Source organism: Phymastichus coffea, unplaced genomic scaffold (genome assembly GCF_024137745.1).
Source record: "Phymastichus coffea isolate CEN01 unplaced genomic scaffold, Cenicafe_Pcof_1.1 PCOF00270, whole genome shotgun sequence".
In the NCBI taxonomy this organism is placed as follows: Eukaryota; Metazoa; Arthropoda; class Insecta; order Hymenoptera; family Eulophidae; genus Phymastichus; species Phymastichus coffea.
The window spans coordinates 57,433-85,425 of record NW_026707081.1 but is presented as its reverse complement, the minus strand read 5'-3'; the positions used below and the strand labels follow the sequence as shown (position 1 = coordinate 85,425).

Below are 27,993 nucleotides of genomic sequence, written 5' to 3'. Positions count from 1 at the left end.
TTAAGCATAATTTTATTTTAGTTATTGTATTGTTTTATTAAACAACCAATCTTTTATTGTTCTCACTCTATGTTCTGTTGATAACAATGGATTGGTTGAGCAAGATCAGATTATTAATCAACTCCTCGACATTTTTTTATAAATAAGGTAACAATCATAACAAACACGAAAGATTTTCATTAGCGTGTGCTTTTCGGTCTTGAACTAATCAACATTAAATAATAAATAAGATATCGATCATGAGAAACACGGAAGAGATTTTTATTCTGTCTGGGTCGAGCTAATCAATAATCTGAAGTCGCTCATGAACAACAGAAGATTTCACGTTTACAATGCATGCATGAACGTATGTATGATGGGCATCGAAGTGCGCCTTAATTATTTAAAATTTGTATGACATATTTTTCTAATAAAAAATGTCAGTGAAAAAATATATTTCACGTAAAAAATGTGATCATAGTTAAATAGAAATCGTTGAAATTGAATAAAAGAAAATGAATAAAGATGAGTAATTTCGTATTATATAATTTTTAACTCGACATGAAGAAACCACAAGAAGCAATCAAGTAAGTTCAATAAATACAGTTATTATATGATATTTGGTTTTTTCACTTTTGTTTTAAACAAAAATTTTCAGAGTTAGTTTCTAATGATAATCAAAATACAACTTTCAGTATATTGAGAGATAATTTCTTCCTCTATTTCTTCTTTTTCTTTGGCATTATCATGTTATAATGAGTTAAGGGGATAGCTACGTAAAAAGACTAAACATTTTTAAATAAAACTGTACGAATATTAGTATTAAATTTTAACAATAGTTTGATAAGACTTTGAGTAAGCGTACGAAGGAATTGAATTAACTCAAAATCATTTAGTAAAAACACAGATTTTTTTCATCGTTTCATCTTGGACTACTTCCGTTAACGCTTCCCTTTATTATATTCCGAAATTTAAAAACAGATTAGTTTTCACGATAATTTTACACTACTTGTACGACTACTCAATCTACTTTAATTTGATTTTTGAAAATCGATAAACTCTTCTACTGCAGAGATTACGTAAGTGAAAATCGTTCTCCAAGCTCTGATTATACATTCAGATCAGCTGCATCACAATGTTTAGCCGCTTTTGCAACAAATCTCGTAAAGTTTACTTATGGATCGTTTCATGGTATTACAACGATACTTTTAGCAGAACTATACAAGAAAAATGCAGAGATTGAAATTTCACTAAGTGAATTAACATGGTTTGGTCAGTGTATATAACTGAGTTGTCTAATGTCTTATGTAACAATAATAAAAGAAAATTAATTCGATACTTTGTAGGTAGCTCATGCTTTATGGTGCCAGTAGGCTCTATATTATCAGGCCTATTGGCTCAAACTATAGGACCTCGTCGATGTTTAATTGTGACGTCGCTTCTGTTCATCGTTTCTTGGATCTTATTTTATTTTGCGAAAAATTCGGTTATGCTTCTAGGTGCGCAAGCTATTGCTGGATTAGTTGCACCAGCAATAATAGGACCTGGAACTACCTACATTGTTGAAACAGCTGAACCATATTTGAGAAGTGCCCTCATGGCTTCTACAAACCTATCTATAATCATTGGCGTATTTTTAACGATTCTTTACAGCAACTGGCTTCACTGGAGAACGATTGTTTTAATTAACCTTATTTCTCCGACACTCGGATTCTTGTCCATGTACATGATCCCTGAAAGTCCGCACTGGCTTGCAAGTAAGATATAAAATATATTCCACCGTCCGTCACGAAAAAATAATTTTTAGAATCATTATTTGTAAAAGATTAAAAATATACGGCTTTGAATAACTTGACCTTTCTCAGGCAAAGGGAAATTGAAGCAAGCAGAAAGTGCTCTGTCGTGGGTACGAGGTTGGACTACACCAGAAAATATTTTTCTAGAATTCGATTTGTTAAGGAAAACCTATGAAATTCCAGATCGAAGCTCAACAAGAAATTCTTGCAAGCCTTTTTTCCGTAAATTATTTTTCCTTCCTCTAGCTTCAGTCGCTTGTATGTTCATTTTACACGCTTGCACCGGAGTCATGGCAATTGTAGCGTACTTGATGATCATATTTAAAAGTATTGATGCACCAATCGACAGTCACTTAGCGGCATCACTTTTTGACGCTATGCGCATCCTCGGAGCCATAGTTTGTATTCTATCGGTGCACTACACCGGGAAGAGGAAATTAATTTTCATCTCTTCTATCGGAGCTGGCTTATCATATATTACAATAGCTACGCTATTATTTCTAAAAGCACAAAGCGCTTACGTGAAATACATTCACGTTTTTAATTGGACTTCGACTATCATGCTAATACTTTCAACGTTTTTGACGTCTGCTGGCATCGATAAAGTTGTGTTTATGTACAATGCTGAACTCTTTCCAACAAAATTTCGAAACGTTGGCACAGGCATCGGCATATTTGTCTTCTCAGTTTGCAGTGCCGTTGTGAACAAATCATATTTATATGTGGTTGCAGCTGTAACTTTACCGGGAGCTTTTCTCATTTTTGGAATCTCTTGCTTCGTTTGTTGCATAGTATTTTATTTCCTACTTCCTGAAACTGAAGGTAAAACGTTGCGTGAACTAGAAAACCACTATGTAAAAACGATTAAAGATGCAAACCTGTAACCATATAAAATATACAAAAGCTTATAAGCTCGTAAATAGTAATATGTCATTTGAGCATTAACAACAATTGGAGTAATCATGCTGCCATACGGAAGTTTGGAAATTAGAGCTACTCGATTACAAAACGTGCAAACAAAGGAAGAAAACAAATGTTATACATAGCAAACATGTTGTCGCTTACAAAAGACGTTTCAATTTCTGAACATTAAGTTAATAAATCAACTTGTTGATAACTACAGTGACTCAGCTCTTATTTTCATTTACGAAGATACGCTTCATATGCTACTATATGCAATTCCTTCTTCATTCATTGTGTTTTGTACTTTATTTTCTACTTTAATGACGATTCTGCATTTATCAACACGAGATTAAAGTGGCAATATACTATATTAAAGTGTGCGTTATTAAAGTAATTACAATAGCATTGATTCGTGATCTTATAATCATATGCGAATTAACGATATTTTTGATCGGAATAAATGTTCAATCAGTTATATTTAAAATCAAGTTGAACGATGATTCAATTATTCTAAATTTGTTGCAAATTATTTATTTAGAATTTAACACATACTTCTATATGTTACACGTGGAATGTTCAATCCTTTCAATTAATTAGCTGTTCGCGCATTCTACGCTGCCTAGTTTTCTTCGGACGGACGAACGACCCTAGATGTTCCAACGGTAGCCATATCTGACCCACACGTTGGAAATATGGCCCCTAATCCCCTCGCTGAGCACATCCGCACGAATGTGGGAAACCCCAGCTTATCGACATGTGCACCGGAATTAGCCTGCAATGAATGGTCATCCTAGCGCCCTCCGCTCAGGCAGTGGATGGTAGACACGCTTCGCGTGTCACTCTCCCCTCGCCCCGATCGACTGGACCCTTTGAAAACCCAAAGAAGAGAAGGAAGGAAAACTCTCCGCCAACTTGTAGCCGCTTTTCACGAGGTGTACTGTCATTAGTCAGTTCTTGTTTGAACTGCTGGCCGTTCGCCAAAGGAGACCTCCGCGTCTTAGTCGTAACTCGCGCGCGATCCTTTGTGACAGCTACGAGCGTGCTGACGGGTTCTCCGCAATATCCGTCGTACGTACGTGCGTGCGTGCGTGCTACAAAACTACACAGTGTGTGCGCCTCGTGGACATCTATAAGAATGAATACTACTGAAGGAATAATGACAATTTACATAATTCTATTTATATGTTTTTTTTTTGTAATGTCGATTGTGTATTAACTTACATGATCGAGTACTGAACCATGGTGATTGTTGCAGCAGTGTGCGTCACTATAAATAAACCAGGTGATACAGAGCTCTATGTAGTCCTATACACGTACTCTGCATATATATGAGGTCATTGGAAATAATATTACGATAATTCCAAGTCATCATATTTTGATTTTGACTTGGAGAATTTGACGAGCAATGCGATATTACGCACGATTATTGTTATCATTATGGATGGAGTCACTTATTGGCAAACTATCATTCGGGATGTTATAAGACTACTAAAAATTTAGCGCACTAATGAACTGATGCTATTATTATAGTACTATTTTGATAACAATGAGAATACCAGAGAAAGTACAACTTTTGCCTTAAAATATGGTATTTGATTTTACGAATGGCGGCTCAAGGCCAATACGCAATACAATCATTATCAGGATAGTAAGAGAAATTTAAACAAATGTACGTAATTTCGGTACATTTCGATTGATGACAAAAGGAGATTGTAATGATTTATAAAATAATTATATGTCAAATATATTTAAATAAATCTTACTAAATTATTATATATTACAGATATTTCATAAGATATAATACCATAAAGATAACATTTGAAATTTTCTTGCAAATACATTTTTTTCTCTCTTACGAAATGAATTGTTAATAAATTGTTCAAATAAAAAAATAGTCTTGACTTTCAAAATGTTCACTATCAATTTATTACGGTTTTTGACGACTTTGCGGGGATAATAATGCTTCCGTCCAGGCACTCCAACAAATCAAGGAGCTTTATGCGCATGCTTGTCATCTCTAACGTCACTCACTAAAAGTAGTGATATCGCTACACTCTTTTCATCATTGGTTTTTAATGTCGTTGGCAGCTTTTTTTCGTAGTAGAATATGAAGAATTTTTCTTTTTTCAGCCCTTCCGTTGGTTGGATATAAAATATATCATTCATTTTTTGGTTTCTCTCGAAATTTTAATTTCGCTTCTTTATACAAATATTCGAATGAGAAAGCAGTTTTTTGTTTACGATGTTGATGGATATATAGAATATATGCAACATCTGCATGAGGAAACTTTGGTGATAATCACATAATATGCTGTCAGCAATTTAATACATGTACGGTATTAGTAGCGTTCATCGAATTTTCCTTTTTCTTGAATATTCAAATTTGTAGTTAGTCTATTAATAAAATCTGTTATTTTTTATGATTTCGATTTGACTATATAATACGATGTATTTAGATGATGTGAATAAACTCGTAGGTCAATAAGAAACTGCGTTTATCAAATATTTTATAAATGCCTTTACAAGTACTTTAATAATAATCTTTGTTTATAAATTATCATTCTACTGCTTCTAAATCGTTATCTGTATTTTCAAATAAATTAAATATGTCAGTTTGCACTTGGGATGCGTATTTATCGATATTATCTCCTAACACTTTTTTAAAAACGTATTCAGTTTCTAACAAAAAATCGATGTAATTCTCGTATTCTGTGTTATAAATTTCTTTAAACTTTGCAAATAAAGCTGATTTGTAAGCCGGAGGGGCTATTCTAAGCAGGATGCTCAGACTAATCGATTTGAGAAATTTATCAGCAGAGAGCTTCTTGAGGTCTTCGTCGTCACTATCAAGATCAAAACTACGTTTTATACGAGAAACGTCATCGTTGGTCTTTTTCATAATTTTTTTAACAGCGGATTCTACATATTCTGCAAATTTCTCGAAGGAGTTCCAATGCTTATGTTTAGCTTCATGCAATATATTTCTGTAAGCAGCTACGTCCTGAGGATTCTCGTACAATCCTTCCGCAGCGTCGAATCCCAATTGAATAAATTCTTCAATATTAGCATTATTTTCTACAGAATTTCCATGTTGAGGTTTCTCGTGGTGTGCATGGAGGCTCTTTGCGAATACCGATGAATAAAACGTTACAGCATATAATAAAATTCTGTAACAATACAGTCACGGTTAATATTGTCATATTGCACAATGAAATTTTGGTTAATCTATGTTTTCTAGTAGTCGCTTATTTCACTTCGAGGCATAAGATACAAATTTTTTTAATAAACGCTTTTTCGCATTTACATGTTATGTATCCGAATATTCTTTCTTATGTGATTATTGCTATTTTCATCTAATCAAATACTATTAATAATTTATATTAATTGATACATCTAAATTGAACATTATTTTATAAATTTCGTATTACAACGTATTTAGTTAACAATTACATTTCGTCGTACAAAACATTTTTTACTATGTAGTGAATTTTATTTTGTTAACTTCAACAATAAAATGTTAAAATACAGCTATCATTTAAAATTTTTATTTAAATAGATTAATAATATGTGTATATGTATACAAGAGATATCTGTAAAGTTTCTGGCCTAAAAATAATTTCGTAAATATGTGAATATATTAACAGGAATTTTAACTACATTTAGAAAGGCATGTCAAGTTTAAAGTTGATTAGTTAATTAAAAACTATGCAGTATTTGAAAACAAAATTTTCTTTCTATTACATTTAATAAAGTTAATTTTTATTTGAAACGCTATAAAAAGTATCCTAATTAACCCATTAACTTTAAACTTGGCATGACTTTCTAAATATAGTTTAATTTAATGTGTATATCAAAATATTTATAAAATATCATCGGACCCGAGACTTTTGAGCCGATTATTTTTACTGTCACATTTGTAATTTTTCTCCATTTAAAATAGCAATCAATAGTAAATTTTTCTTTTTTTTTTGAAACGCTATAAAAAATTTTCCAATCAACTGATCAACTTCAAACTTGACACGTATTTCTGAATATAGTTAAATTTATTGCCAATATATCCAAATATTTACGAAATTACTTTTATCTTCATCAGATCGGAAACTTTTTAGATAATTCTCGTATATAACTCTAAAATATTCTAAGATCTAAACACGCATCTTTATATTAAAGAAAATAAGCTAAAGATGTGATTTTAAAAGTAAGGAAATGTAAACTTATGGATAGCAATACTTACGCAGTCAAATACTTTGCCATGGTTATACAGCAAATGCTACAGTTATAGTAGAACTAATAAAATGAGATAATGATGGCCTTTTATATAGTAAGTCGAGCTCATCGATACTAAAGCTTTCGTATTTTCCCATGACGTGACAACTGTATAAAATATAGAGCTAAATATACTTGTTAATGAATATGAGTTATCATTTACAGGAAGTTTCATTAAGATAAAATTTGACAACGCATCCTGTAATCATCTCTTTTGACCAAAAAGTTAATTATTGACAAAATCAAGCAGTCATTATTTAGCTGAACTTAATAACAATCTGCGAGATTCAAACCAGAGTAATCAAAATACTACACAAAAGGATACAAAATATGATATTATCCATGAAAAGTAGAAATAAACGGATAAACAAATTAATATTTATCTTTTGAAAATTCAATAATTTTAAAATATGAAATTTTATTACTATCGAAAGACGAAATTTGTGATTTGCTTATGAGTATCAAATTGATAATTTATATAATAAGCAAGCTTAAAATACAATATACAAAGTATAATAATTACTTATCAGCAATAAAATCATTTTTACGATAAATAAAAGATTTACTTACAAAATTAAGAAAATGAAATATCGTATTTTTCTAAAAAATTTTTGTCGGATAACAACTATTGTAGTTTTAATTGTTTGATATAGCAAGTAATAATAAAAATACCGACCCATGGTTATGCTACTTGAAAGATGGATTCAATTAAATTGGTTGTAGATGCTATACTTTGAACCTTTGGACTTGAAATTTTAATTTAGCTTAAAACTTGATTGTTAACTTGTACGATAATTTTCAATACATGCAAGAAAATTGATATTATCGCCAAATTAAAATTACTATAATGACTACGCGCTCCAAAATACCATTTACAGTACGAATGATGTATCGAAAATAAACAATTTTTAAAATCTTTTGAAAGTCGTGCTAATTGTATATTCTCAGAAAAGCAGCTGCATGATATATTCCACGAAAATAACTTTAACGTGATTTTGCGGCACTAAATAGTTACTGAAACGACTATTATAGTATGCAAAATTACGTATACACAGCGACGTGAAGAGAATTCAATAGCTATAAACTGAAAGAAGTATAAGCAATTCCACGCAAGAATATCCATCAATTCGACATTGCTTGATCAAAAGTTTACATAGCGCATTCGTAATATATTAAGCCCGTAAGCTTAAGAGCTTACATTTAATTTTTCATTCTCAAATGTATGATCAATCTACTATGTGTTCCCATTGCATGGCATGATCTCGATATCCCGTTTTAATTTACATCGATAAAAGTAAAAACATGGATTTTTATTGATTTGCTAATCAAACTTTTGATGTTTGCAGAGCTGTGATACTATGAATTCCGCTGGAACATATTCTTAATTTGGTAGTTTTATTAGCAACGAGGATTTCCATGAAGTGATACGATTATCAAGGCTTGCACGTTGGAATTCCGAGCGGAAAATAAATCAAAATATAGTTCAAAAAAGTCATGACCAATCATTAACTTCTTCTTTAATGGGTTTTTATTTTTTAATTTCGGAATTTTACGAAATCGAACCAAATAGATCAAATTTGCCCATGGAATTGCTGATAGCAAGCAGCAGCTTAAAGTGCACAAGAAATATAATGAATGTTTCAATTTACGTGCATTGACGCGAGTAAATTAGCGTTTGAACGTCTAATTACGTGACAACGTAGACGGATAGGTATACACGTTCATTGGAAGGCAGTAATCTTCAATCATTACCTCTTGAATTATTCGCGCGCGACACTGCGCATCTCAGAGAAGCACGTACGTGGGTGAGTGCCCAATTGGTCCACGATCATGGATTGGAGATTCTCGCTCGACCACATAAACGTGACGATACGCGACGATAGATTAAAAATTCGGCAAACGAAGAACGACGGACACAGTGACGCAAAGAAATAATCTACGGGAGGGAGAGAGAAGATAGGCGAGCGTCCGAAAGCTATTTCAATAATAATAGAAGCCCGCGTGCGCGCGTTTTCGATCGCTTCCTCGCTATCTCGTACGTTCGCGAGATTGTAACCGCTAGCGAAACGAGCGAGACTTTTAAACTTTCACGTTGTGAAACGACACGAGCTAGATGCGACGATGTCCGTGAGTCTGCGCCCGCGCGCACACTTTCTTTCTTCTCGTGTGTATATATATATATATATATACATCTTGAGCCGCGAGCGAGACGTACAATTGTATAACGCGCGCCCGAGATGTGAGAATTAGCATTGCGCAACTTTTTTTGGTCTATTCGAGTCACCCCCTTCCTTTCTTGCTTTTACGAGGACATTAGATGATCGATTATTTTCGGATTTAGCGTTACGTCGGCCGAGCCTCTATCCCCGCCGATGATTATGCAATTTCCCTTTCGGACGGCCATGCGTTGTATTAGCCACTTGCCTCCACTTTTTCCTCCGTCGCGGGCGTTCCGCTAAATTCTCGAACGCGAAAGATGCTCTCGACTCGTGATTTTTTTCGCCTCGCCGATGGCTGCAATACCTTCAGCGGTGACGATTGCGGCGGTTTGCCGCGATCATTAGCGTTGTGTTTTGACGCTTGTATTTCCTGCGACGTATGTGTATGGTTTGTCATCAACCGAGTTGCCGTGTTCGCGATGTCTCTCTGCCACTGATCGTCAGGTGGAATATCATGGAAACGCAACTTTTACATTTCGAAAATACTACGAATCGCGTATTTCCTCCACTTGCTCTAGAACGCTTTACAATGATAAATTTTTCAAAGCAACAATTCAATGTTTCGCAAGCGTTGTTTTTTTATTTGCTGCTTAACAAATGTAGCGTCGACCCACATTGCTAAGATAAGCCTAGAAATTTCGATGGTGTTATTGATATTCGCTCGGTCGATCATCGTATGTAGAAATTCAGCGAGCCAAGGCTATATTCGTGCAAGATCCTTTATGTATTGAATATCAATTGCCACGGGTATAGGCATGCTCGTATGACTTTTGCGCTGATTCGCCGTCACACGGTCACTCTTCGCTCTTCGCTTTTAACACTTTCAAAGGTGAGCTCCGATGCTAATTGGGCGCTTCTTTTCGTCTATCAACAAACAGCACTACAACAAAAAGTTTCAACGTGCCTTTATTTACTTTTTAGCTTCGGACCGTGGCTTGTCAATGACGGCAGTTAACACACTGATATGCAAAGCAGTTGCTGCTTATGATTCTTTGGAAAAGAATTGGCACGTCAGAGCATGTACTTTATTTTTACGTAAATTCTGGTATACCATAGTAACAAATATTTCAATTATTCAATTTGAGGACTAATCGTATACATCGAGTGCATTGATAAGCTCACTATCAAATGTGTCAACGAATATCAGAAGCGTGACTCAAGCGTTTTTTTTCTTTTCTTTTTGGCGGGGATGAAAACTGCATTCTTCGTTGTCCTGAATTATCGTCGTGAAACGTAAGCTGTATAGCGTGCACTATAACCTACATATTAAAAATCTTTGGTTATTCGGAAAGTTTATCGGCTCGGACTAGTTCCATTGTAATTTTCACAAAGAATAAACTGGAACTATTTTGCATAGAGACCGAGGAAAAACAGTGGAACGGAAAAAAAAATTGCACCTGAGTCAGGTGTTTCCGAGAACTAATGCCTACGCCTTATCGCTTCGGCAGAATTCCCGCGCGCGAGTGCTAATATTTGAGATTAAACAGCGCCGCGTGCTAGCATGCCGCGTGGAGAATGACCGCCGACAACCCGACCGCGAGACAGACGGAAAAGAACAATAAAGAGAAAAAGAGGTGAATTAGACTCGACACGTACAAAGTGTGCGTCACTTGAAAATATCGAAGTGCAGAGTGGTTGGCCACGCGGTTGACAAAATCTGATTGATCTTAGGCCTTAATCTCGAGCAAGCAGAACAACCGTTATAGGGTCGATGCTCCATAATTTATAAAGCAATGTTCTACTAGGAACCGAAATTGATCGGATTGGGATCTCAACGTGGATATACCCGTGATAAAGAAATGTTGCAATTCTGTTAACAGGCGACACACTTTTCAAGGAAATTATACCGACAGAAGTCGATGCGTTTCCTTCGCATCCGCATACCAATTGGAATTGGGAAATTTTACAAATTGAATTGTCAATGATATAATGTCGCCGCTTTATCAGTGTACACTGCATTTCTGACGTAAAACTAATCGTATCAACTATCATCAGCGATCATCGCGCATTTTGACCACTTTGTTGCGTGCCAATCGACACCACCGCCATTCGCACTAGCATTCAGAACACGCGGCGTTGCGAACATCGCGGGATGCAATTGCAAACGCCGAAATGACTTTGATTTCGCGCTACGTACGAATAAATCGAATCGATTCCAGCGCGTGTGCGTCGACTTGGAATTTGTTTAAAAATTGTCAAAGCAAGCGGCAACGAAGGAAAAACAAATCGGGAAACGACGTCACCGCGTCTCAAAACAAGAGAACGTAATTTCTCGTTACATCTGCGAGACAGTGCAGCGTCTTGCGCACACCAAAGCAAAGCGAAATTGCGCAAGTTCTGCCGTTTGTGTGTACAATCGCGGGAATGCAAAAATGTTTATCGAAAGTGAAATTGAAAAGGAGAGCTCGCGACAATGTTCTCGAAGTGACTTTTTTCAATTTTCCTCGACGTGAGAGCGAGAGCAAGAGAGAGAGAGAGAGAGAGAGAGAGATCGGGCAGGTAGAAATGAATTAAAAGTGTGCGTTGAGGGGATATAATACAGTATGTCTACCAAGCGCGAGGGCAAACGCGCGCGCTCACCTGGCACCTTAGGCCGCAGTGTTCAGTTTTCACTCGAGCAGCTTTAGTCACTCGTGCGCCAACTCCCGAACGCGTCGTGTGCCAAGATGCAGACGGTAGTGTAGTACCGAAACTCACGAGAACGGTCCTTCTCTTCTTCTTCGTTAGGACTCGGCTGCTCTTCCAACGTTTTCTTTTACACTTCTTTGCGCTTTTTTTTTTTTTTTTTTCTTAATTCGAACTTGTCGTAGACTTGCAAGCTAGAAGCAGATATGTTGCTGGACATCGATCTTCCACCTGCCAGTGTGAGTAACTGTTACTGAATTTTCCATTTGAGACGAACCATGAACCGTTTCGTTCGCGAGTGCGCGCGTTGCGATATATACATAATGTACATTGTTGAGTGTGATCGGCTTTGGTAAACATTCGGTTATGCGTGTTTATTCCACTTGCCTCTCGATCGAGCATCTTATATCAAAGTGTCTTGATATCCAAATGTCGTACCTCTCGAGCATGCTATTCCCGGCTAAATAATAATATCGGCCTAGTTTTATGCAGGTACCATCACGAATATGAAGACGTCAAAAAACCATTGGACTGCGCGAACACAGACGCGCGCATTTACGCCCACTAGCTAGCTCAATTGTAATCCGCGCTCGCGAGTCCATTACACAGCTGACGTTCATTCAAGCTACGCGGATCAATTATTACGAGAGATGGGAATATCTCCCGACGTTGAGCAAGCCGCCTTTCGCGGTTTTGAATTTGCAAATTGATTGCCATGAGGCGAGAGGAGCTACGCGCTCGCGTGAGAGAAAGAGCAGTGAAATTTCTCTTTCTAGCCAAAAACTCGTTGGGTCTCGGCGCGCGTTACATAAAGTGAAAATTGCGTCGCGCGCGCTTCTTTTCGAGAAGCGCGAAAAGTAAAAAAAGAACGTACGCGTGCAGCGAGCCGCGCCAAAGCTTGCACTAGGCGCAACACGTTACATATTAATGAATAAACATTACTCAATGGATCAGTTTTTTCGTCACGGATTATGACATTTCATCGACGGTCTAGTTCGCGTTACAAAATCGCACGGCAGAAGTTTAGCTCCAGATTGTGCGTCGTTGGGCAATCGATTCTCCTCGTCCTATCCACGATCGAAAAAGAGAGAAGACAATTGCACGGACGCACCGGCTGAGCGCAACACGCGAGCGTCATTGGGAAGCTGAGAAAAGCTGCTTCGCGAGCGTTACGGGACCGCGCCCGGGTCTCTCCCTCGGCGGAAAATGGTTGCATAAAAATTTTTTTTTTTAAATCTCCACACGATGTTCCGGCCGTGGGCATCTTCGCAGCTCCGACGCAACGGCTTCGATTTGACGCGCGTTAGAACCCGACCGGCAGGCGTTCCGAGCTGGTCTTCCACGAAATCGGTGCATCCTGTCGAGGAGACAATTTTTCGGGTTGGGCTCGTAACGGGGAAAGAAAATGTAGCATCACGCCGTGAGACGAACGACGACGATGATTATCTGGTTCGGGATTAGATAGGCTCTTGGAAATAAATCGAGCCGTTGTACTTTGGAAAATTTTCTTCGGCTCATTTTTTTTTACATCAGGTTTTTCGAGTGGATGGGGATTCGAAGCTGTCTTCGATACACCTAATCACCATCACTGAGGAGTTTCTTTTGCGTAGATGGGAATGTACCGATAATACAGGTTACAGTGATCGGATGGTTGCGTTGTTACTCAAGATTGCGTTAGACAATAACGCTACTGGAAATTATTCCATGACTTCGGACGATTTTCCGCGACGTTCGGAGAACTCGATCGCGCAGAACGAGATTATGGTAGTGAATACGGCGCTGCAATTGACAACGAGGCTGAAAAATTATCAAAGCCATTAATCTCGAGATCGTAAAATTAACAGCGCCGGCGGTGTTACGGCGATAAGGTTTCTGTTATTCGGAAGCGACAATCGGGCTCGCAATCGAGAGTAAACTAGAAAAACGCCTTTTGCAACATCAACGCCGGAATCATTCTGATTTTCAAGAAAAAAATAGGTCAGTGGCGCACGCTCAAGTGTATGCGCGAAAATATGTCAAGAAAGCGGATGAATCCGTTACGCGGGCAGCAGTTCATTGCGATTCGCAATGTAACTATGGTCGGAGTAAACCTAACTGTAAAAAACCTGGCCTCTCACTCCTCTAGACCATTTGGTCTTCTGACGTTGCCGTTTGAATTACTCTTTTATGATTCTCGTTCCCATTCTAACGACCTTTCGTGTAGGCGATTTGGAAAAGAAGAAAGAAATTATTGAAGACACCGCCGACGCTCCAAGCAATCAATCGGATTAGGTGAACAGTTGCAGGCTTCGAACGGTTTTTCCTTATCTTTAATGGGGATACAAAAGAAAGACTTTGACCAATTACTTTTCGAGACAGTTTCGGGCAACGCTGAACTTTTTACACGGTTGGCATTCGAATTGCAGCTCGGAACTTTGTACGTATAAGGATGCGCAAGGATCCACTTATGAATCCATAACGTCCTTGCGATTTACGGACAATTACCATAAAAATCGGCGAAACACACGCGAATGAATATTCTCACAGAACGAAAGTAAAATTCCGAAAAAAAACGCATGCACACACGCAGGCGCAAAATCGGTATTCACCGCGCGAAAATCCCATCTGCGTCCTTGACACCAAGACCAACATACTCAATCGAGCTGGTTTCGTCTGGAGAGCAAAACTGCATCATTAAACGTCCGGTGTACGCATATAATGCGAGAGTTCGACGAACCCAATCTTGTTCTTTCAGACAGAAGCACGCATCGGTCTTTTTTTTTTGTCCATACGTGAATCATTCGAACGAATCCGAATGAAGATATTTGAGAAGATTGACGCGATCGAGAGCGTCGAGCGTAAAAAGTCGCGCGCTGACGTAACGCGGCATTTGAACAAAGGTGTCCTCGGGAACGCGTGCCTTAACTTTTCGCGAGACAGACGGAAATTCATCGAAAGTTTCGCCAGAGCGCGAGAGCGATTATCTTTTTGCAATCGTAAAAAGATTACGATTCGCAAATAGGCGATAATAACCGCGCGCTTTATCCCAGGCTCTCTTGGAGCCCCTCGAAGGATACTTCGAAAGTTGCGAATGTCGCAATTTGAAGGCTTGCGTTAATTTCTTCGCAGGGTGAGTGCCGGTATGCCAAGCAGTCAATCGCAAACGAGTCCAACAATAACAATCAGATCACCGAGACGTTCGACGCGAGTGGACGCATCATTACCAAGCACACTCCCCTCCAGCAGTTCTACGCCAATCAATCAATTTTCATCACAGGTAATTCATCGCGACAGCTGCAATCGTCGATTGATCTCTTAATTTGTATATCATCGACGCGCGATCGGTAATTGCGATATTTCTCGCTGCCAGGCGGAACGGGCTTCCTCGGGAAAATCCTGTTAGAGAAGCTGCTGCGTAGCTGCTCGGATCTGAAATGCATCTACCTCTTGGTGCGCCCAAAGAAGGACAAGAGCGTCGAGACGAGAATGGAGGAGATGTTCAAAGATCCAGTGAGTGCGTCTATTGACCATCCTTTGCATAATGGCGCGCGCGCACTCTCTCTCTCTCTCTTTCTCTCTCGAAGTGTGTGCTCTTCGGAGGGACATTATCTCGAGAAAGGAAAAAACATGGAGAATTTGCCATTCCTTTTTTGTAATTGCAAATAGTCCAACTTCCTATCCAATTTTACATCTGAAATTACGTACAGATGTAGAACCTGCAATTACGGCGCGTATGATTCAAGATTGACACGAGCTCTGCCATAATCGGGTTGACGATTATTACCGAGAAATTCATGGCGCTGATAATTTATACGCGAATTTTATCTAGTCAATGAGTTTGTCCCAGAGAAAAAAAGAATTTGACATTAGCAATGACTAATTGCGTGATTTATTCGTGTTCATATACTTCGGCTCTGCAAACAGTATCATTTATGTACGTTTGTCCATTAAAAATGACGTCATTTGCATCGCGATATGTGGCCAACATCTTGAAAATCTTCTAGCAGATGCATATCTCAAACGTTTAATCATTTAATTGCTATTTCGTTATTAAGCATATGTCAAAACTCTTAATTTCAATCGAGTGTCGAAAAGAACATATATATCTATAATTAGGTCATCATCAAAACATCCGCTTCCTACCTGCTAGAAGGCAGTGAGTAGGCACAAGTTAAAAGATAACTCATAACTCGTCCACACAGATATACGAGCGTCTGAGAGAGGCTATGCCGAAATTTCATCACAAAGTCGTGGCCGTCGCCGGCGACTGCAGTATCCAAGGCCTGGGACTTTCTACGCCCGACAGAGATTTGCTGATGCGCGACGTAAGTGTGGCGCAATTATTAAGTAACGCGAGCACTCATCGCGCATTGTAATTCGTGGTCTTTCTTTTTCTCTTTTTGCAACAATTATTTTTCAATAACGATTCTTTTTTACACGCCGGCCTTGCGTCGCAACGGAAACAATAAGCTTTCTCCGAGACGAGCCAAAGAGAAGTTCTTTTTCCTCTTTTTCTTTTCTTTTTTTTTTTTTAATTTGCGGACTATTACCAAATTAGAGGATAAAAATAAAATAAATTATCACATCGTTTAAAAAGTTTTCTCTAACTGCAATACATCCAAAAGCAAAAATATGCAAATTCACAGGTATCGATAGTATTTCACGTAGCGGCGACAGTCCGCTTCGATGAGAAACTAAAACTCGCGACGGCGATCAACATCCAAAGTACCGCTGATGTCATCGACTTGTGCAAAGACATGGGAAAATTGAAGGTGAGAAAAAGTCATGCGAGCTATGCATGTCAATTATATTGTCATAATTCTTTCGAGAATTTTCGCTATTCGAGAAATGAGCAGTTAGAGGGACTCGGTAAATTCACGGCGAAAGGCAAACTTCGCGACTAGGAGATTTCGTAAATCAAATTCCGTTCAAACACCAAAAATAAGTTTCGCAAGATAGGTGACGAGAGTACACACGGAAAGTCCTTGAATACTGTCATTTTTAAACGTTACCGCGATGATTCACTTCCAGGCTTTCATCCACGTCTCGACGGCATACGCGAACTGCATATCGCACGAGATCAGCGAAAAGTTCTACGATTATCCAATTAAAAACGAGGAGCTACTCAGCCTCTTGAATTGTTTACCCGAGGAGACCGTCAATGAGATTTGTCCCAGGTAATTCTCTTGCCCGTAATTATTGTCGATCTGCGATGTTCTTTGTCCGATGTAAAACTTAACTGTGGCTGGGGTTTAGGATAATTTCACCGTGGCCAAACACGTACGCCTTCACCAAGGCGATTGCCGAGGACCTCATTAGGTGCAGAAACAAGAGTTTGCCCATGGGCATTTTTAGGCCTGGAATTGGTAAGTGGGATATTATTCATATAAGAGACGTTCAATAAAACTCGCTAGATTCACATTATTTTATAGATCCATAACTTTCTCGCCTGTTATACGCTATATCGCTCGTGCAAACTGTCGCTATCACGATTCATTTATGAAGCTACGTGTTAACTTTTTCTTGACAATTATCGTCTTAAAACAGTATATAGTTATTTTAATCAATTCAAATTTTATCGTAAACTAGAACAACGCTCCTATTTCAGTTATATCAACAGCTTTCGAGCCGATTCCTGGCTGGATTGATAACTTTTACGGGCCAACGGGAATAGCAGCCGGGGTATCCACGGGTTTACTACGCACGATGCACTGCAATCCCGAAATCAATGCCAATATCGTACCGGTTGATCTCACAGTCAATGCCTTGATAGCCAGTGCGTGGGACGTAGCACAGCAAACTGCCAGGTTCGTTCAAAACAAAATAAATAAAAACTAATGAATGTCCATTTTCAAAATAATTTATTGGAATGAATAAAAGAGATCGAAATTTACGTGAAAAAAATGCAATTGAAAATTAAAAAATACAAATAATACATTTCCAATTGAGTGTTTTAGAAGGGATGAAGAGATGCTGATATACAATTTCGTATCGGCCTGTGAGGCTCCAGTAACCTGGCAAGACTTCAAGGTCATCAACACAAAGTACGCAAACGAGTACCCGATGAGCGATGCCTGTTGGTACGTGTCGTTTAACGTGAACAAAAGTAAATTCGTCAATTCCGTCTACGTCGTTTTCCTTCATCTCGTGCCTGCCTTCATAATCGACACCTTTACAATATTTTTAAGACGGAAGCCAAGGTAAGTGACCCTCATCGAATTCAGTGGGCATCGAAGTAATCTCTGTACTCACCGATTCATCAGGTTGCTGAAGATGTACGAAAAGATTCACAAGTTCATTGGCGTCATCTCTTACTTCAGCACAAACCAGTGGGAATTCACGAATAACAACGTACAAGACATGTGGACGCGAATGGATCCGCGAGACCGACAGATGTTCTACTTCACCATGCAAAACTTCGACTGGCACGAGTATTTTAAAAACTATGTCAAGGGTATCCGGGTTTATTTGTTTAAGGATGACCTGAAAACTTTGGAAGCCAGCAAGAAGAAATGGCAAAAGTACGATACTTTTTTTTTTTCGTCTAGTCTCTGCTTAGATGCTTTTCATGGGATATCGATTGACGTATGCATTTCATTATTTTGCAGACTCTACTGGATGCACCAAATCGTCAAAGGATTGGTCACAACTTTCGGCTTTTGGTTCTTATGGCATTTAGTGTCCACGGTGTTCAAGTGACATGCTTTAGCGTACAAAAGAATACATTTTTTTTAAGGACTAATGTTTAAGTCGATATGTTAAAGCGCTTGGGCGTGACTGTAAATATTTTTTTGTATGAAATTTCGAAAATTTCTTTTGCTTTTTGTATTGAAAATAAGAATGATTATATTGTTGTTATGTCACGTTGACGATAAGTTGACGCGACAAAAAATATATTGTGACATTATAAAAGTTATAAAAAGAAACCAGATAGATATAAGACTATATCTAAATTTACAACCGTGTTTAGTATCATTACACATTATAACTACCTCAGATTCCAAAACCGTCGAACAAATTAAAATAGCTAGTTCGACAATGTGAATACAGACGCAAATTTTTAATTACTTTGATATCGGTTACTCGTCATCCAACTGATTATTGGTTTATAAGGAATAGATACGAGGTGCTCGCAGCTTCTATTTTACTTATGAACATATATGAATTGTAAACATTATTAATCATGTATTACACAAAATATAAGTTTATAACGGTAATTTGAATAAATGTAGATCTATGTAAATATAAAATATACATATTTTCACTACATATTGGGATTTCTAAAATTTTCAACTACTTTACTTTATAATTTATGGCGTAGTTTTTTCAAGTTCCGAGTTTTCCACCAATATTGCAAAGTGTTTCTATGAACCTACGAATTTACACATGTCATTTAGAAATCAGAATAACCAAATTATCTTTTCGTATATGCGACAAAGAAAAGTTAAAGTAAATAAATTTATTTTTTCAATAAAATTTTTTCTTTCGTTATCCGTATCTTCTATTCTATTTTATCTCAATAATTATTTTCAGCAATAACCAAACAAATACAGTTGATAGACTTTCGCACGTAGTATTGTTTTATTCCCTTGCACCACTTGTTTATAGCAACTTCTTTTGCCACTTAGTAACCCCAAAATCTTGTTTTTTTTTTTTTCAAAATTTCGTCGTGTAAAATTGCCACAAATGTGTTTAGCAATCGCGATGTACTTGGTATCCGGTAGCTTGAGTCTCGTGTCTCATGTGTTCATGGCATTGGGAATATTTCTACTAAATCTGTTAGGCAAAGCCATTCTATTTGTTTGCGCATCAGTTTATACAGTCGTACCGAACCCGGCGAGTGCGCGAGATTCTAAAGCGGTACCAACGCAACCGTTCGAGACTATGTATCCTGAAATTCCTTATGACTTTGAAGAGGATTACGATACCATGGCAAGGATGTCTCTCGAGACGGTTGCCAGTGTTGAAAATACCAGTGCAAATAATTCACCGAGACCCGCTGCTGATGGACAGAGGAAAAATGGACAGATGAGAAATGTTTTTGTCAGACGATCTAGAAAAAGCTCCATATAAGATGTAAGTTTGATTTTGGTTTTGACACTGACTAATCAAAGCATAATATTCACATGAAACAAACGGTCTGAAATAAAATACACAACAAATAGATATGTCGTTCAAAAATTTTATTACAAGCATATTTTTATAAAATTAATCATTATTTATATATCACTTTCATGGACGGAACTAAGTCAAATATATTTCTAACGTAATAATTATATAAGGCCACTTAATTCGTAGGTATAATATCGTTGCAGCTTCATATCGATATTAAATTTAATTATATTTAATATAATTGAACGCGTGTAGCGATATGAGTAATATTATAATTTTGTACACAATCGTCAAAATACTTTGATGAGATTCAGTTTTATTAAATAAATACTTTGTATAAAAATTCTTTTTTTAATTGCTAAGCAATTTGTTGAAATCCACTTGGATCTTCAAAAAAAATACTTCTAGAATTGTCCGAAAATCCACTTGGATTTAAAAAAATCCACCTAGATTGTACATAAAATCCTCCTAAAAATCCATTTTAATTTATGTGAAATCTAGAAATTCATATCAATCTAGTAAGAAACTCACCTGGATATCCAGTCTTTCCCATACGACTATAATTAAACTGGCATGGTAGAGACAGTACTATGGGGTGTCGTGGGACGCGATCCCGCGATAGAGTGAGTAGTTGAAGCATTCAAAGATTGCATGGTTCCAATCTGCAAAAGAAATAATTAACTATTTAATTTAAATTATAAATTACACAACAAAAAAGAAAAGTTATTTTGCAGGTATCAATAAGCTTTCACATATATTTGTTCCTAAAATGTAAACAATAATTTTCAAATAATAATTAGCCATTTGAAATATAGTAAACAAAACTAATTCTAGAAATTAAAATGACGTAAAAAGCTTTTTTAAGACTTACTCTCAAATGTGCGAGATCTTCTAATCTAGTCAAATTGCTGAGTTCAATATATAAGGAATACACAACAAGCCAACCATACATTGATAATATTATAAAAACAGTCCATAGAAGACACATTGTTACATTGTAAGCAAAAATCAAATCATTGACAACACTGTAGAATACGAAAGCAAATAGCCTGAAAATTGTGAATACAGCGAAACTGTACAACCATGGCATCATTCTTTTTTCATATTCCTTTCTTAAACTTTTGATCAAAATAATTGATGTTCCAACTATTACAATACCCATAAGTATTGAGAACAATGCAAATACAATCAAACAATTCCGTACTGAAAAAAGTAATTATTATGAATTACTGTGGCAGTCATGTATGAAGAGTTGATTACAATAATAATTAGTGCAACCTACCATGTGGATTTCCCACATAGACAAATTCATAAGATATTAAATAATATCCATAGTGTATTGAGCCTGGAGCTGCTTGTGATAAGCAATAAATGTCAAAGGTTGAAGTAATAATTGTAAATATAGCTAAGCACTGATAATAAACAAGAAATTTATGTTATTTTTATAAACAGTAAGATGTAATAATTATCATTGAATCTATCAACTTACGAGTGAGTAAATAGCAATAACCATTGCTCCTTTTTGAATATCCATCAGTGTGAATGCATTTGTAAGCAATCTTTTTTGGTACCATGGTATCTTTACACTCTTCATAGACTTACTACGAGTGGTAACATGTGAGTATACAGATGGTGTACCTACGCTAGGTGATTTCTTTCCATATCCGTAATTCATTTTTTCTTTTTCTTTATTTAACTGAAACAAACATGTTTAGTTCATGATAATATTAATTTAAATGAGTATAACAAACAGAAACACATAAGTTTATTCGATACCAGAATATGTAAATTAAAGTTACTGAAAAAAAAATTAAACAGTTTTAATTTCTAAGAAAAGTCACAAAATAGAAATTGTTTTTTGCTTTACAAGTGAGTAAGAATTCGAAAACAAAAATCAACCAAGTTCCACACATTTTCTTCGAAGTTGTTAATTAAAGATATAATGTGTCATACTGGCAACACCCAAAAGCAGTTTGTATACAAATATACTATACTATGGGTAACCTTCCGATGGACTATTGCTTCAATTTCGAAAAGAAACCAAATACACCAGATGCAGTAAAAATATCAATCATTAAATATTGTAAAATACACTTACTCAATGCTACCAGCTAAGAAATGACCACTTCTAAATTAAAAACAACTTGAACGGATTATTGTGCGAATGTTTTCGGACCAGTTTCGGACACACCTACAGCACGCCATCGAGTCCATTGACTTACTCATCTATTGTAGTACAGTAACCACACACTCCACACTTATTTCCATTGCGTGGACATCTCATATATGTTCATATTGTAGTCGCGCTACTTTAACGGTAGATGTCTCTAGTAGTCTTGAAGAAAGGTCGATTTGACAGATTCAACTTCTGTTCTATCATAAGCCATGCTCTAAAGTTACCCATTCACGTGTGTCAACGTGGATGCTGATCGCTGTAAACACGCAGACAGCGGAAGTATCGTGTCAATCGTGTGTTACGAGCTCCAGGGTAAGAAAGGATTGTGTTATCGCAGATGAGCCAAGAAAGTTAAGTGAAAATGACCCACACACATCCAGGAGCCGGCAAATTTTTATTTTGCGTAGCCGGCATATTCGTCTGTTACTCTTATTTTGCTATTCTGCAGGAGAAAGTTACCAGGGGCGAATATGTTGATGGTGATGTTAATGAGAAGTTTACTTACATGTTTGCCTTAGTCTTTGTACAATGTGTTGTCAACTGTTTGTTCGCCAAAGTACTGCTCATGACTGTGATGAAACAGGGTGAAGATACCACCAAGAATTTGTACTATAGTGTATGTGCTCTCACATACTTGTTAGCCATGGTCTGCAGTAACATGGCATTGCAGTTTGTCAATTATCCAACGCAGGTGATTGGTAAAGCTGGCAAGCCTATTCCGGTTATGATACTTGGAGTATTACTAGCTGGAAAGGTATGAAACTAAAATCAAGATAAAATCTGAGCATATGTTTAAGAGATACTAATATATTAAGTATTTTGCAGAGCTATCCATTAAAGAAATACTTTTTTGTGACACTTGTTGTTGCTGGAGTAGTTCTGTTTATGTACAAAGATAAAGTTTCTATAAAAAAAATTGAAGGAGAAAGCTTTGGTCAAGCTCTTTTGCTGCTGTCATTGACAATGGATGGTCTTACCAGTGCTGTACAAGACAGAATGCGAACAGAGTATAAATCAAAGTCTGGACACATGATGTTTAATATGAATGTATGGTCTGCTGTCATTAGTGGTGCTGTTATTATACTTACTGGCGAATTTGTAAGCTTCCTCAAGTTCCTTCAAAGGCATCCAGCAGCATTGCAGCATATCTCTACTCTATCAATATGTGGAGCTTTGGGACAATACTTTATTTTCTTGACTGTCTCTGAGTTTGGTCCTTTAGCTTGTTCCATTGCTACAACTACAAGAAAATGCTTCACAGTATTAGCCTCTGTCATGTTCTTTGGCAATACATTACTTCCCAGGCAATGGCTTGCTACTGGTATTGTGTTTTTAGGACTTTTTTTGGATGCCTTTTATGGAAAAACTCAAGCTGTGAAAAAAACTCTAGCCAAATAACTGGAGTACACTATTTAGATTCAATTTAGATGATTTAATTCAAATTTTTTGCATCATGCCGTCTACGAATTTCCCTGACATCATTACTCTTTTTTTTTATTTTTGAGTAATTAATGTTTACTCCATCGCAAGGCAGATTGATGCTTTTAAAAAAACTTTGTTATTCATTACTGTTTATTATAAAAAGTCTTTTTATGTGAGTCTTGTGGTTCAGCTCATTTTGTAAGCTATGATGTTGAGAAATAGTATTATTAGGTATTTTTATACACTTGGAAAATGTACAATTTATATAATAGGAAAATAATAATTAATCATCTTATTTAGTGTGACGTCGGGGTCACTCTCAGGTACGCTTGGAGTATGCGTAAGTTCAGGGCTGCTCTGATTTGGCTTGCGTGCAACGCATAAGCCGGGACGAGCAATATTGTTGCGCAGAGAAACTACTAACCGGGAAATAATAACTGAATGTTATTATTGAACATACCAGACTCTCACTTAATGTCATCTTAAAGGACTCTAAGGGAAATTCGCCAGACTCACGCTTAACGAATTTCCAGAAAGAAAGGGGAACTAGAGAAAAATAAAAAAAAGGAAAGAAAGAAGAGAAAAGATAACCAGATACAAAATTCACTTACTTTTTATTTTATTAGACTGCTTTATATTTAGGCCGCGTACTCTCTGTTCTTTAACCTCTATCTCTCTCTCAATTCTGGATGCACTTGGCTGACTTCTTGGTTAACTTCTTGGTACTACTTTACACTACTGATTCTTCTAAAAAAATTTTCTATCCTTCTGTCTTTCTTCCAGCACTGGTCCCGCAGTCTTGTACAGAGCTTTTTATAAGCAGTGGGTGGTTGGGTGGAAACCCCCTTCTTCCGGCTGATGACATGATGACGATTAAAATTTTCTATATGGGTGGTATTTGTAATTGATCATTACGGTTTTACTTTTGTTTTCGCTTAAAACATGAAATTATTTATTAGTTATTTTGTTCTTGCACGGGTTGAACTGGATAAATAATATATCTTAAAAAGTTGCGCGTTATGGTACGATGGTTATTAGAACAATCACTATTTGATTTCCTATAATAGTAACTTACAAAATTGATTAAACCTATTTAATATTACGGATATTCTCTTAGTGTTTTCTTTATTTTTCGACTAAAATGATTTTCAGAATGAGAACTCAATTATAGGTCTGAGGAAGCCATAATTATCTATTAATAAGAAAAATTTCCCGATTTCAACAATTTTATTTTATTCAATGGTAAATTGCAAAGTTTCTTACAAAGAGAAAATTCGGTGGGAAAAAAAGATAGATTATATTTTTATGGCCCCTCTTCTTATCGGCGGGATAGTGCTTCAAGATATATACGCGATGATCGTAGGCTCCTGTCAACACATGCGAGTGGGACAAAGCAGGATAATGCAGCGATTGTAAGGCCGGGTACACAGGTTTGGTCCGCTATCAGGTTTTATATTAACACCATGGGAAATCTTAGTAACGACTCTCAATCCCTCTCTTTTTATATATCTTGAAGGTCCTCATTCTGTTCTTAATATTAATTTCTATTAATTAATTAGGATTAAAAAAAACTAAATTACGGCCTGCCGTTACATTAGTATCACATCTCATAAGTACTTCACATGTTTACACAGTAATAACTATTTAAAAAATCAATGAACGTAGTTGATCTATATATTTTTCAAAATTCTCTAGTTATAAGTTTTTATCAGTCTATCAAGTGTATTGTAAAAATTACTGAAATGAATTTAAATTGGTTGAAAATCAGATGTATCTTATTTCTTTAATGATAAATTAGAAGCTTACTATAAATGTAAACAAAATTGTGATGTTTTGATGGTGCAATTTATGATGATGCAAAAAGCAAAACCAATTATAAATAAAATTCAACTAAACCTCATATACTTTCTTACTTCGTCATTATTTTATCTTCTTGTTTATAATGTAATTATTTAAGTGTAATGTCCATTAAAAATTACATATAAAAATACTTAAACATAGATTTATATATTCCTGGGCATATATTTCTTTCATCTTGTCAATCTTTAAAAGAGATAAAAACTTTAATTTTCCAATTTATTACATGAGCCATTTGCGTGAAAACCCACAGTTTTATAGAGTTTACAAAATATCATAAGCAAATTGAACGCCCTGAAATATACTGCTATAACTCCAGTAATTAATTTTAAAGTACAAACATCAGATGTATTCTCACAACTTGAACTGTAAATTTTAGATTGATGTTTTTTTTTAAGGAAAACTATATTATTTATGAAATTTTGGCATGGTATTAATCAGATCACTTTGTAAAAAAAGTCATTGAACGGCATGCTATCAAAAAAAGTAGAAGCTCGCGAAGCTAAACGAAAATCAAGCAGAATGTAGCGCTTTATCAGCTACGAAGCAGTAATAATATTTTAAGAACTGCGCGCGTTCTGCCAGCTTTCTGGCATCGTCTTAGATGCTTTTTCGCTTCTTTTTTTTCTTCCATTCCATCGCTGTTCTGAATCCATGTTCGGCTTCAAAAAGAGCGTGCATGTGACTAATTGTAGTTTTAGTTTCTTCTTCGCTTTGTGAAACTATGTTCATGCGAAATTTAATGAACCATGTACTCTTTGTCTTCTGTATATCATGAATGTCTCGCGTTTAAGTGGAACTTTGTAAGTGATTCATAGGCAAGTGGGTATACGCAAAATCTCTTGTAACTTGGTAAGAAACGCTGAGCTCTATTACATTATATTCATCCAGGTGTGCATTGTAAATGAGAATATCATTGTCAAACGTCAGACAGAGCAAATAGAGCTGTCAAATTGGTGAAAACTACACAGATTTTTCGATTCACCGATTTGCCCAGTGATGTAGCCAAGCCTGAAAGAGTTTGCACTTAATTTCATGCGGGCATCTCCGTTTGTTACTCGCACTTTGCCACCCTTTAAGAGAGCATCACTAGAGATAAATACATCAATAGCGAATTTACCTACACGCTGAGCTTCGTGTTTATACAATGCTTCCTCTACTGTATGTTCGACAAATTGTTGTTCGAGACTGTGATGCCAAGCAACGCGAATATGCGCGATTACGTATCTGCTAGTAATGCACTTCAATAAGGCATTGCAATATGTTCATCGGAGTACTTGATTTTTATCGTTAATCTCACAAGTATATGTGAAACTGATAACTCATATGAAACAATGTTTTTTACAGTCATACGCTCAAGAAATACGATATATCGTGTAACTTGCAGTTACTAAAGCATTTCTTCCTATGTACAGAAATATCCCATTAAAGGAAAATGATTAAGGAACTGTCACCAGTGATCTAGTCGTTTAAGTACATGCTAAGTTTTTCAGCTTTGACAAGTTTCATTCGGTATTCAGTATCGTCTGTATTACGAGCGCGCGAGGATAAGGGGGTAGTTATAGGATTGCTTTATCGGAGGTGAGCCAGGAATGTTAAGTGAAAATGACGCACAAAGACCCAGGACCTGGCAAATTGTTATTCACACGGACAAATTCGTAAGATTCCTCAAGTTTCTTCAAAAGCATCGAGTAGCTCTGCAGTATATTTCTACTCTATCGATATGTGGAGCTTTGGCACGGTACTTTATTTTCTTGACTGACTCTGAGTTTAGTCCTTTCACTTGTCCCATTGCTACAACTACAAGAAAATGCTTCACAGTATTAGCCTCGTCGTTTTTTTGGCAATATATTACTTCCCAGGCAATGGCTTGCCACTTGTATTGTGTTTTTAGGACTTTTATTGGATTTCTTTTATGGGGAAACTAAGTTTAGGATAAGCAATGAAAATGTGGTCCGATTCACCGTCATTCGATGCTTTCGTTACGCTAAGAACATTTGAGCAGAAGCTTGATGAAAAATATAAAATGATGGTTAGAGACTATTGCATGTTTCTTCAGGGTAAATGTAGTAATAATTTCGAAATTGAATTTTGATAAATTTTTGGAGACTTTTTGTCCTTTTTTAATTATTAGAGATGTTAGAATGAACAAAATTTACTTTTTACATCCATGATTTTTAATTGAATTGTAATATGTTTTTTTACTTAAACTATGAAAAATCAAAATGTTATCTGCTTTTTATATTTTTATACGATGCATTTTACAAGTTCCAATGAAAACTAAATCCAAATATTAGAATGCAAGGCTACCACTGATCGAATTTGCGTACTGCAAATACAATAACTCCATTACTTGAAACTACGTTTTTTTAAGGCATCCGTTGTGCAATATTGGCAACGTGCTTTTTGATGTCATGAGCATGTTATTCTTTTTATCTGAACTTATTTGAAGAGCGAAATTAAATATAATGTTATTCAAATGATTGTCTGAACAAAGTAGTAGAGTTACGTTAGTAGGTTGACGTCGCGAGCACCAAGTTTCATTTGACAGCTATAACAATAAGGCAACGTGAATGAGCATATTTTCGTCGTTATTTATTTTAACTATGCAGAAAACATTTAAAAAAATTAGACAATAACACTTCCACGGAACATCATC

At 36.3% G+C, this 27,993-nt stretch overlaps 4 protein-coding genes across 6 annotated transcripts; 3 read left to right on the top strand and 1 right to left on the bottom strand.

The window, feature by feature from the left end:
- Positions 1-7: 7 nt before the first annotated feature.
- On the top strand, positions 8-2,834 carry LOC131674630 (facilitated trehalose transporter Tret1-like). Its single transcript, XM_058953409.1, has 5 exons — positions 8-566; positions 1,100-1,251; positions 1,326-1,736; positions 1,845-1,997; positions 2,079-2,834. The coding sequence occupies exons 1-5, from the start codon at positions 541-543 to the stop codon at positions 2,657-2,659; spliced, it is 1,323 nt and encodes a 440-aa protein (XP_058809392.1). The 5' UTR covers positions 8-540; the 3' UTR covers positions 2,660-2,834.
- An 8,892-nt stretch (positions 2,835-11,726) lies between these two features.
- LOC131674634 (fatty acyl-CoA reductase wat-like) lies at positions 11,727-19,117 on the top strand. Its single transcript, XM_058953422.1, has 11 exons — positions 11,727-12,027; positions 14,897-15,044; positions 15,138-15,277; positions 15,970-16,092; positions 16,414-16,539; positions 16,799-16,944; positions 17,024-17,133; positions 17,376-17,574; positions 17,725-17,967; positions 18,031-18,288; positions 18,376-19,117. The coding sequence occupies exons 1-11, from the start codon at positions 11,995-11,997 to the stop codon at positions 18,464-18,466; spliced, it is 1,617 nt and encodes a 538-aa protein (XP_058809405.1). The 5' UTR covers positions 11,727-11,994; the 3' UTR covers positions 18,467-19,117.
- A 923-nt stretch (positions 19,118-20,040) lies between these two features.
- Positions 20,041-22,119, bottom strand: LOC131674635 (uncharacterized). Of its 2 annotated transcripts, none has more exons than XM_058953423.1 (6): positions 21,978-22,119; positions 21,369-21,575; positions 21,162-21,291; positions 20,751-21,082; positions 20,411-20,541; positions 20,041-20,347 (listed from the first exon to the last, which is right to left on the bottom strand). In XM_058953423.1, the coding sequence occupies exons 2-5, from the start codon at positions 21,552-21,554 to the stop codon at positions 20,443-20,445; spliced, it is 747 nt and encodes a 248-aa protein (XP_058809406.1). In that variant the 5' UTR covers positions 21,555-21,575; positions 21,978-22,119; the 3' UTR covers positions 20,041-20,347; positions 20,411-20,442. The 2 variants fall into 2 exon arrangements, with proteins under 2 accessions (XP_058809406.1, XP_058809407.1); XM_058953424.1 differs by having other exon boundaries at positions 20,041-20,325.
- Positions 22,120-22,303: 184 nt separating this feature from the next.
- Positions 22,304-25,371, top strand: LOC131674626 (solute carrier family 35 member B1). Of its 2 annotated transcripts, XM_058953404.1 has the most exons (3): positions 22,304-22,405; positions 22,504-22,809; positions 22,881-25,371. In XM_058953404.1, exons 2-3 carry the CDS (start codon positions 22,561-22,563, stop codon positions 23,451-23,453), a joined length of 822 nt encoding a protein of 273 aa, XP_058809387.1. In that variant the 5' UTR covers positions 22,304-22,405; positions 22,504-22,560; the 3' UTR covers positions 23,454-25,371. The 2 variants fall into 2 exon arrangements, with proteins under 2 accessions (XP_058809387.1, XP_058809386.1); XM_058953403.1 differs by having other exon boundaries at positions 22,304-22,809.
- Positions 25,372-27,993: the final 2,622 nt, after the last annotated feature.

Coding starts and splice junctions, on each gene's coding strand:
- LOC131674630 (XM_058953409.1), top strand. CDS start 541: ATGAAGAAACCACAAGAAGCAATCAA. Junction 567..1,099: donor AAACCACAAGAAGCAATCAA/GTAAGTTCAATA, acceptor TTATACATTCAG/ATCAGCTGCATCACAATGTT. Junction 1,998..2,078: donor TTCTTGCAAGCCTTTTTTCC/GTAAATTATTTT, acceptor TGGCAATTGTAG/CGTACTTGATGATCATATTT.
- LOC131674634 (XM_058953422.1), top strand. CDS start 11,995: ATGTTGCTGGACATCGATCTTCCACCTGCCAGT. Junction 15,045..15,137: donor TCAATCAATTTTCATCACAG/GTAATTCATCGC, acceptor TCTCGCTGCCAG/GCGGAACGGGCTTCCTCGGG. Junction 15,278..15,969: donor AGGAGATGTTCAAAGATCCA/GTGAGTGCGTCT, acceptor TCGTCCACACAG/ATATACGAGCGTCTGAGAGA.
- LOC131674635 (XM_058953423.1), bottom strand. CDS start 21,554: ATGAATTACGGATATGGAAAGAAATCACCTAGCGTAGGTACACCATCT. Junction 21,083..21,161: donor CTATGTGGGAAATCCACATG/GTAGGTTGCACT, acceptor TACTTTTTTCAG/TACGGAATTGTTTGATTGTA. Junction 20,542..20,750: donor AAGATCTCGCACATTTGAGA/GTAAGTCTTAAA, acceptor TTTCTTTTGCAG/ATTGGAACCATGCAATCTTT.
- LOC131674626 (XM_058953403.1), top strand. CDS start 22,417: ATGACCCACACACATCCAGGAGCCGGCAAATTTTTATTTTGCGTAGCC. Junction 22,810..22,880: donor GAGTATTACTAGCTGGAAAG/GTATGAAACTAA, acceptor AGTATTTTGCAG/AGCTATCCATTAAAGAAATA.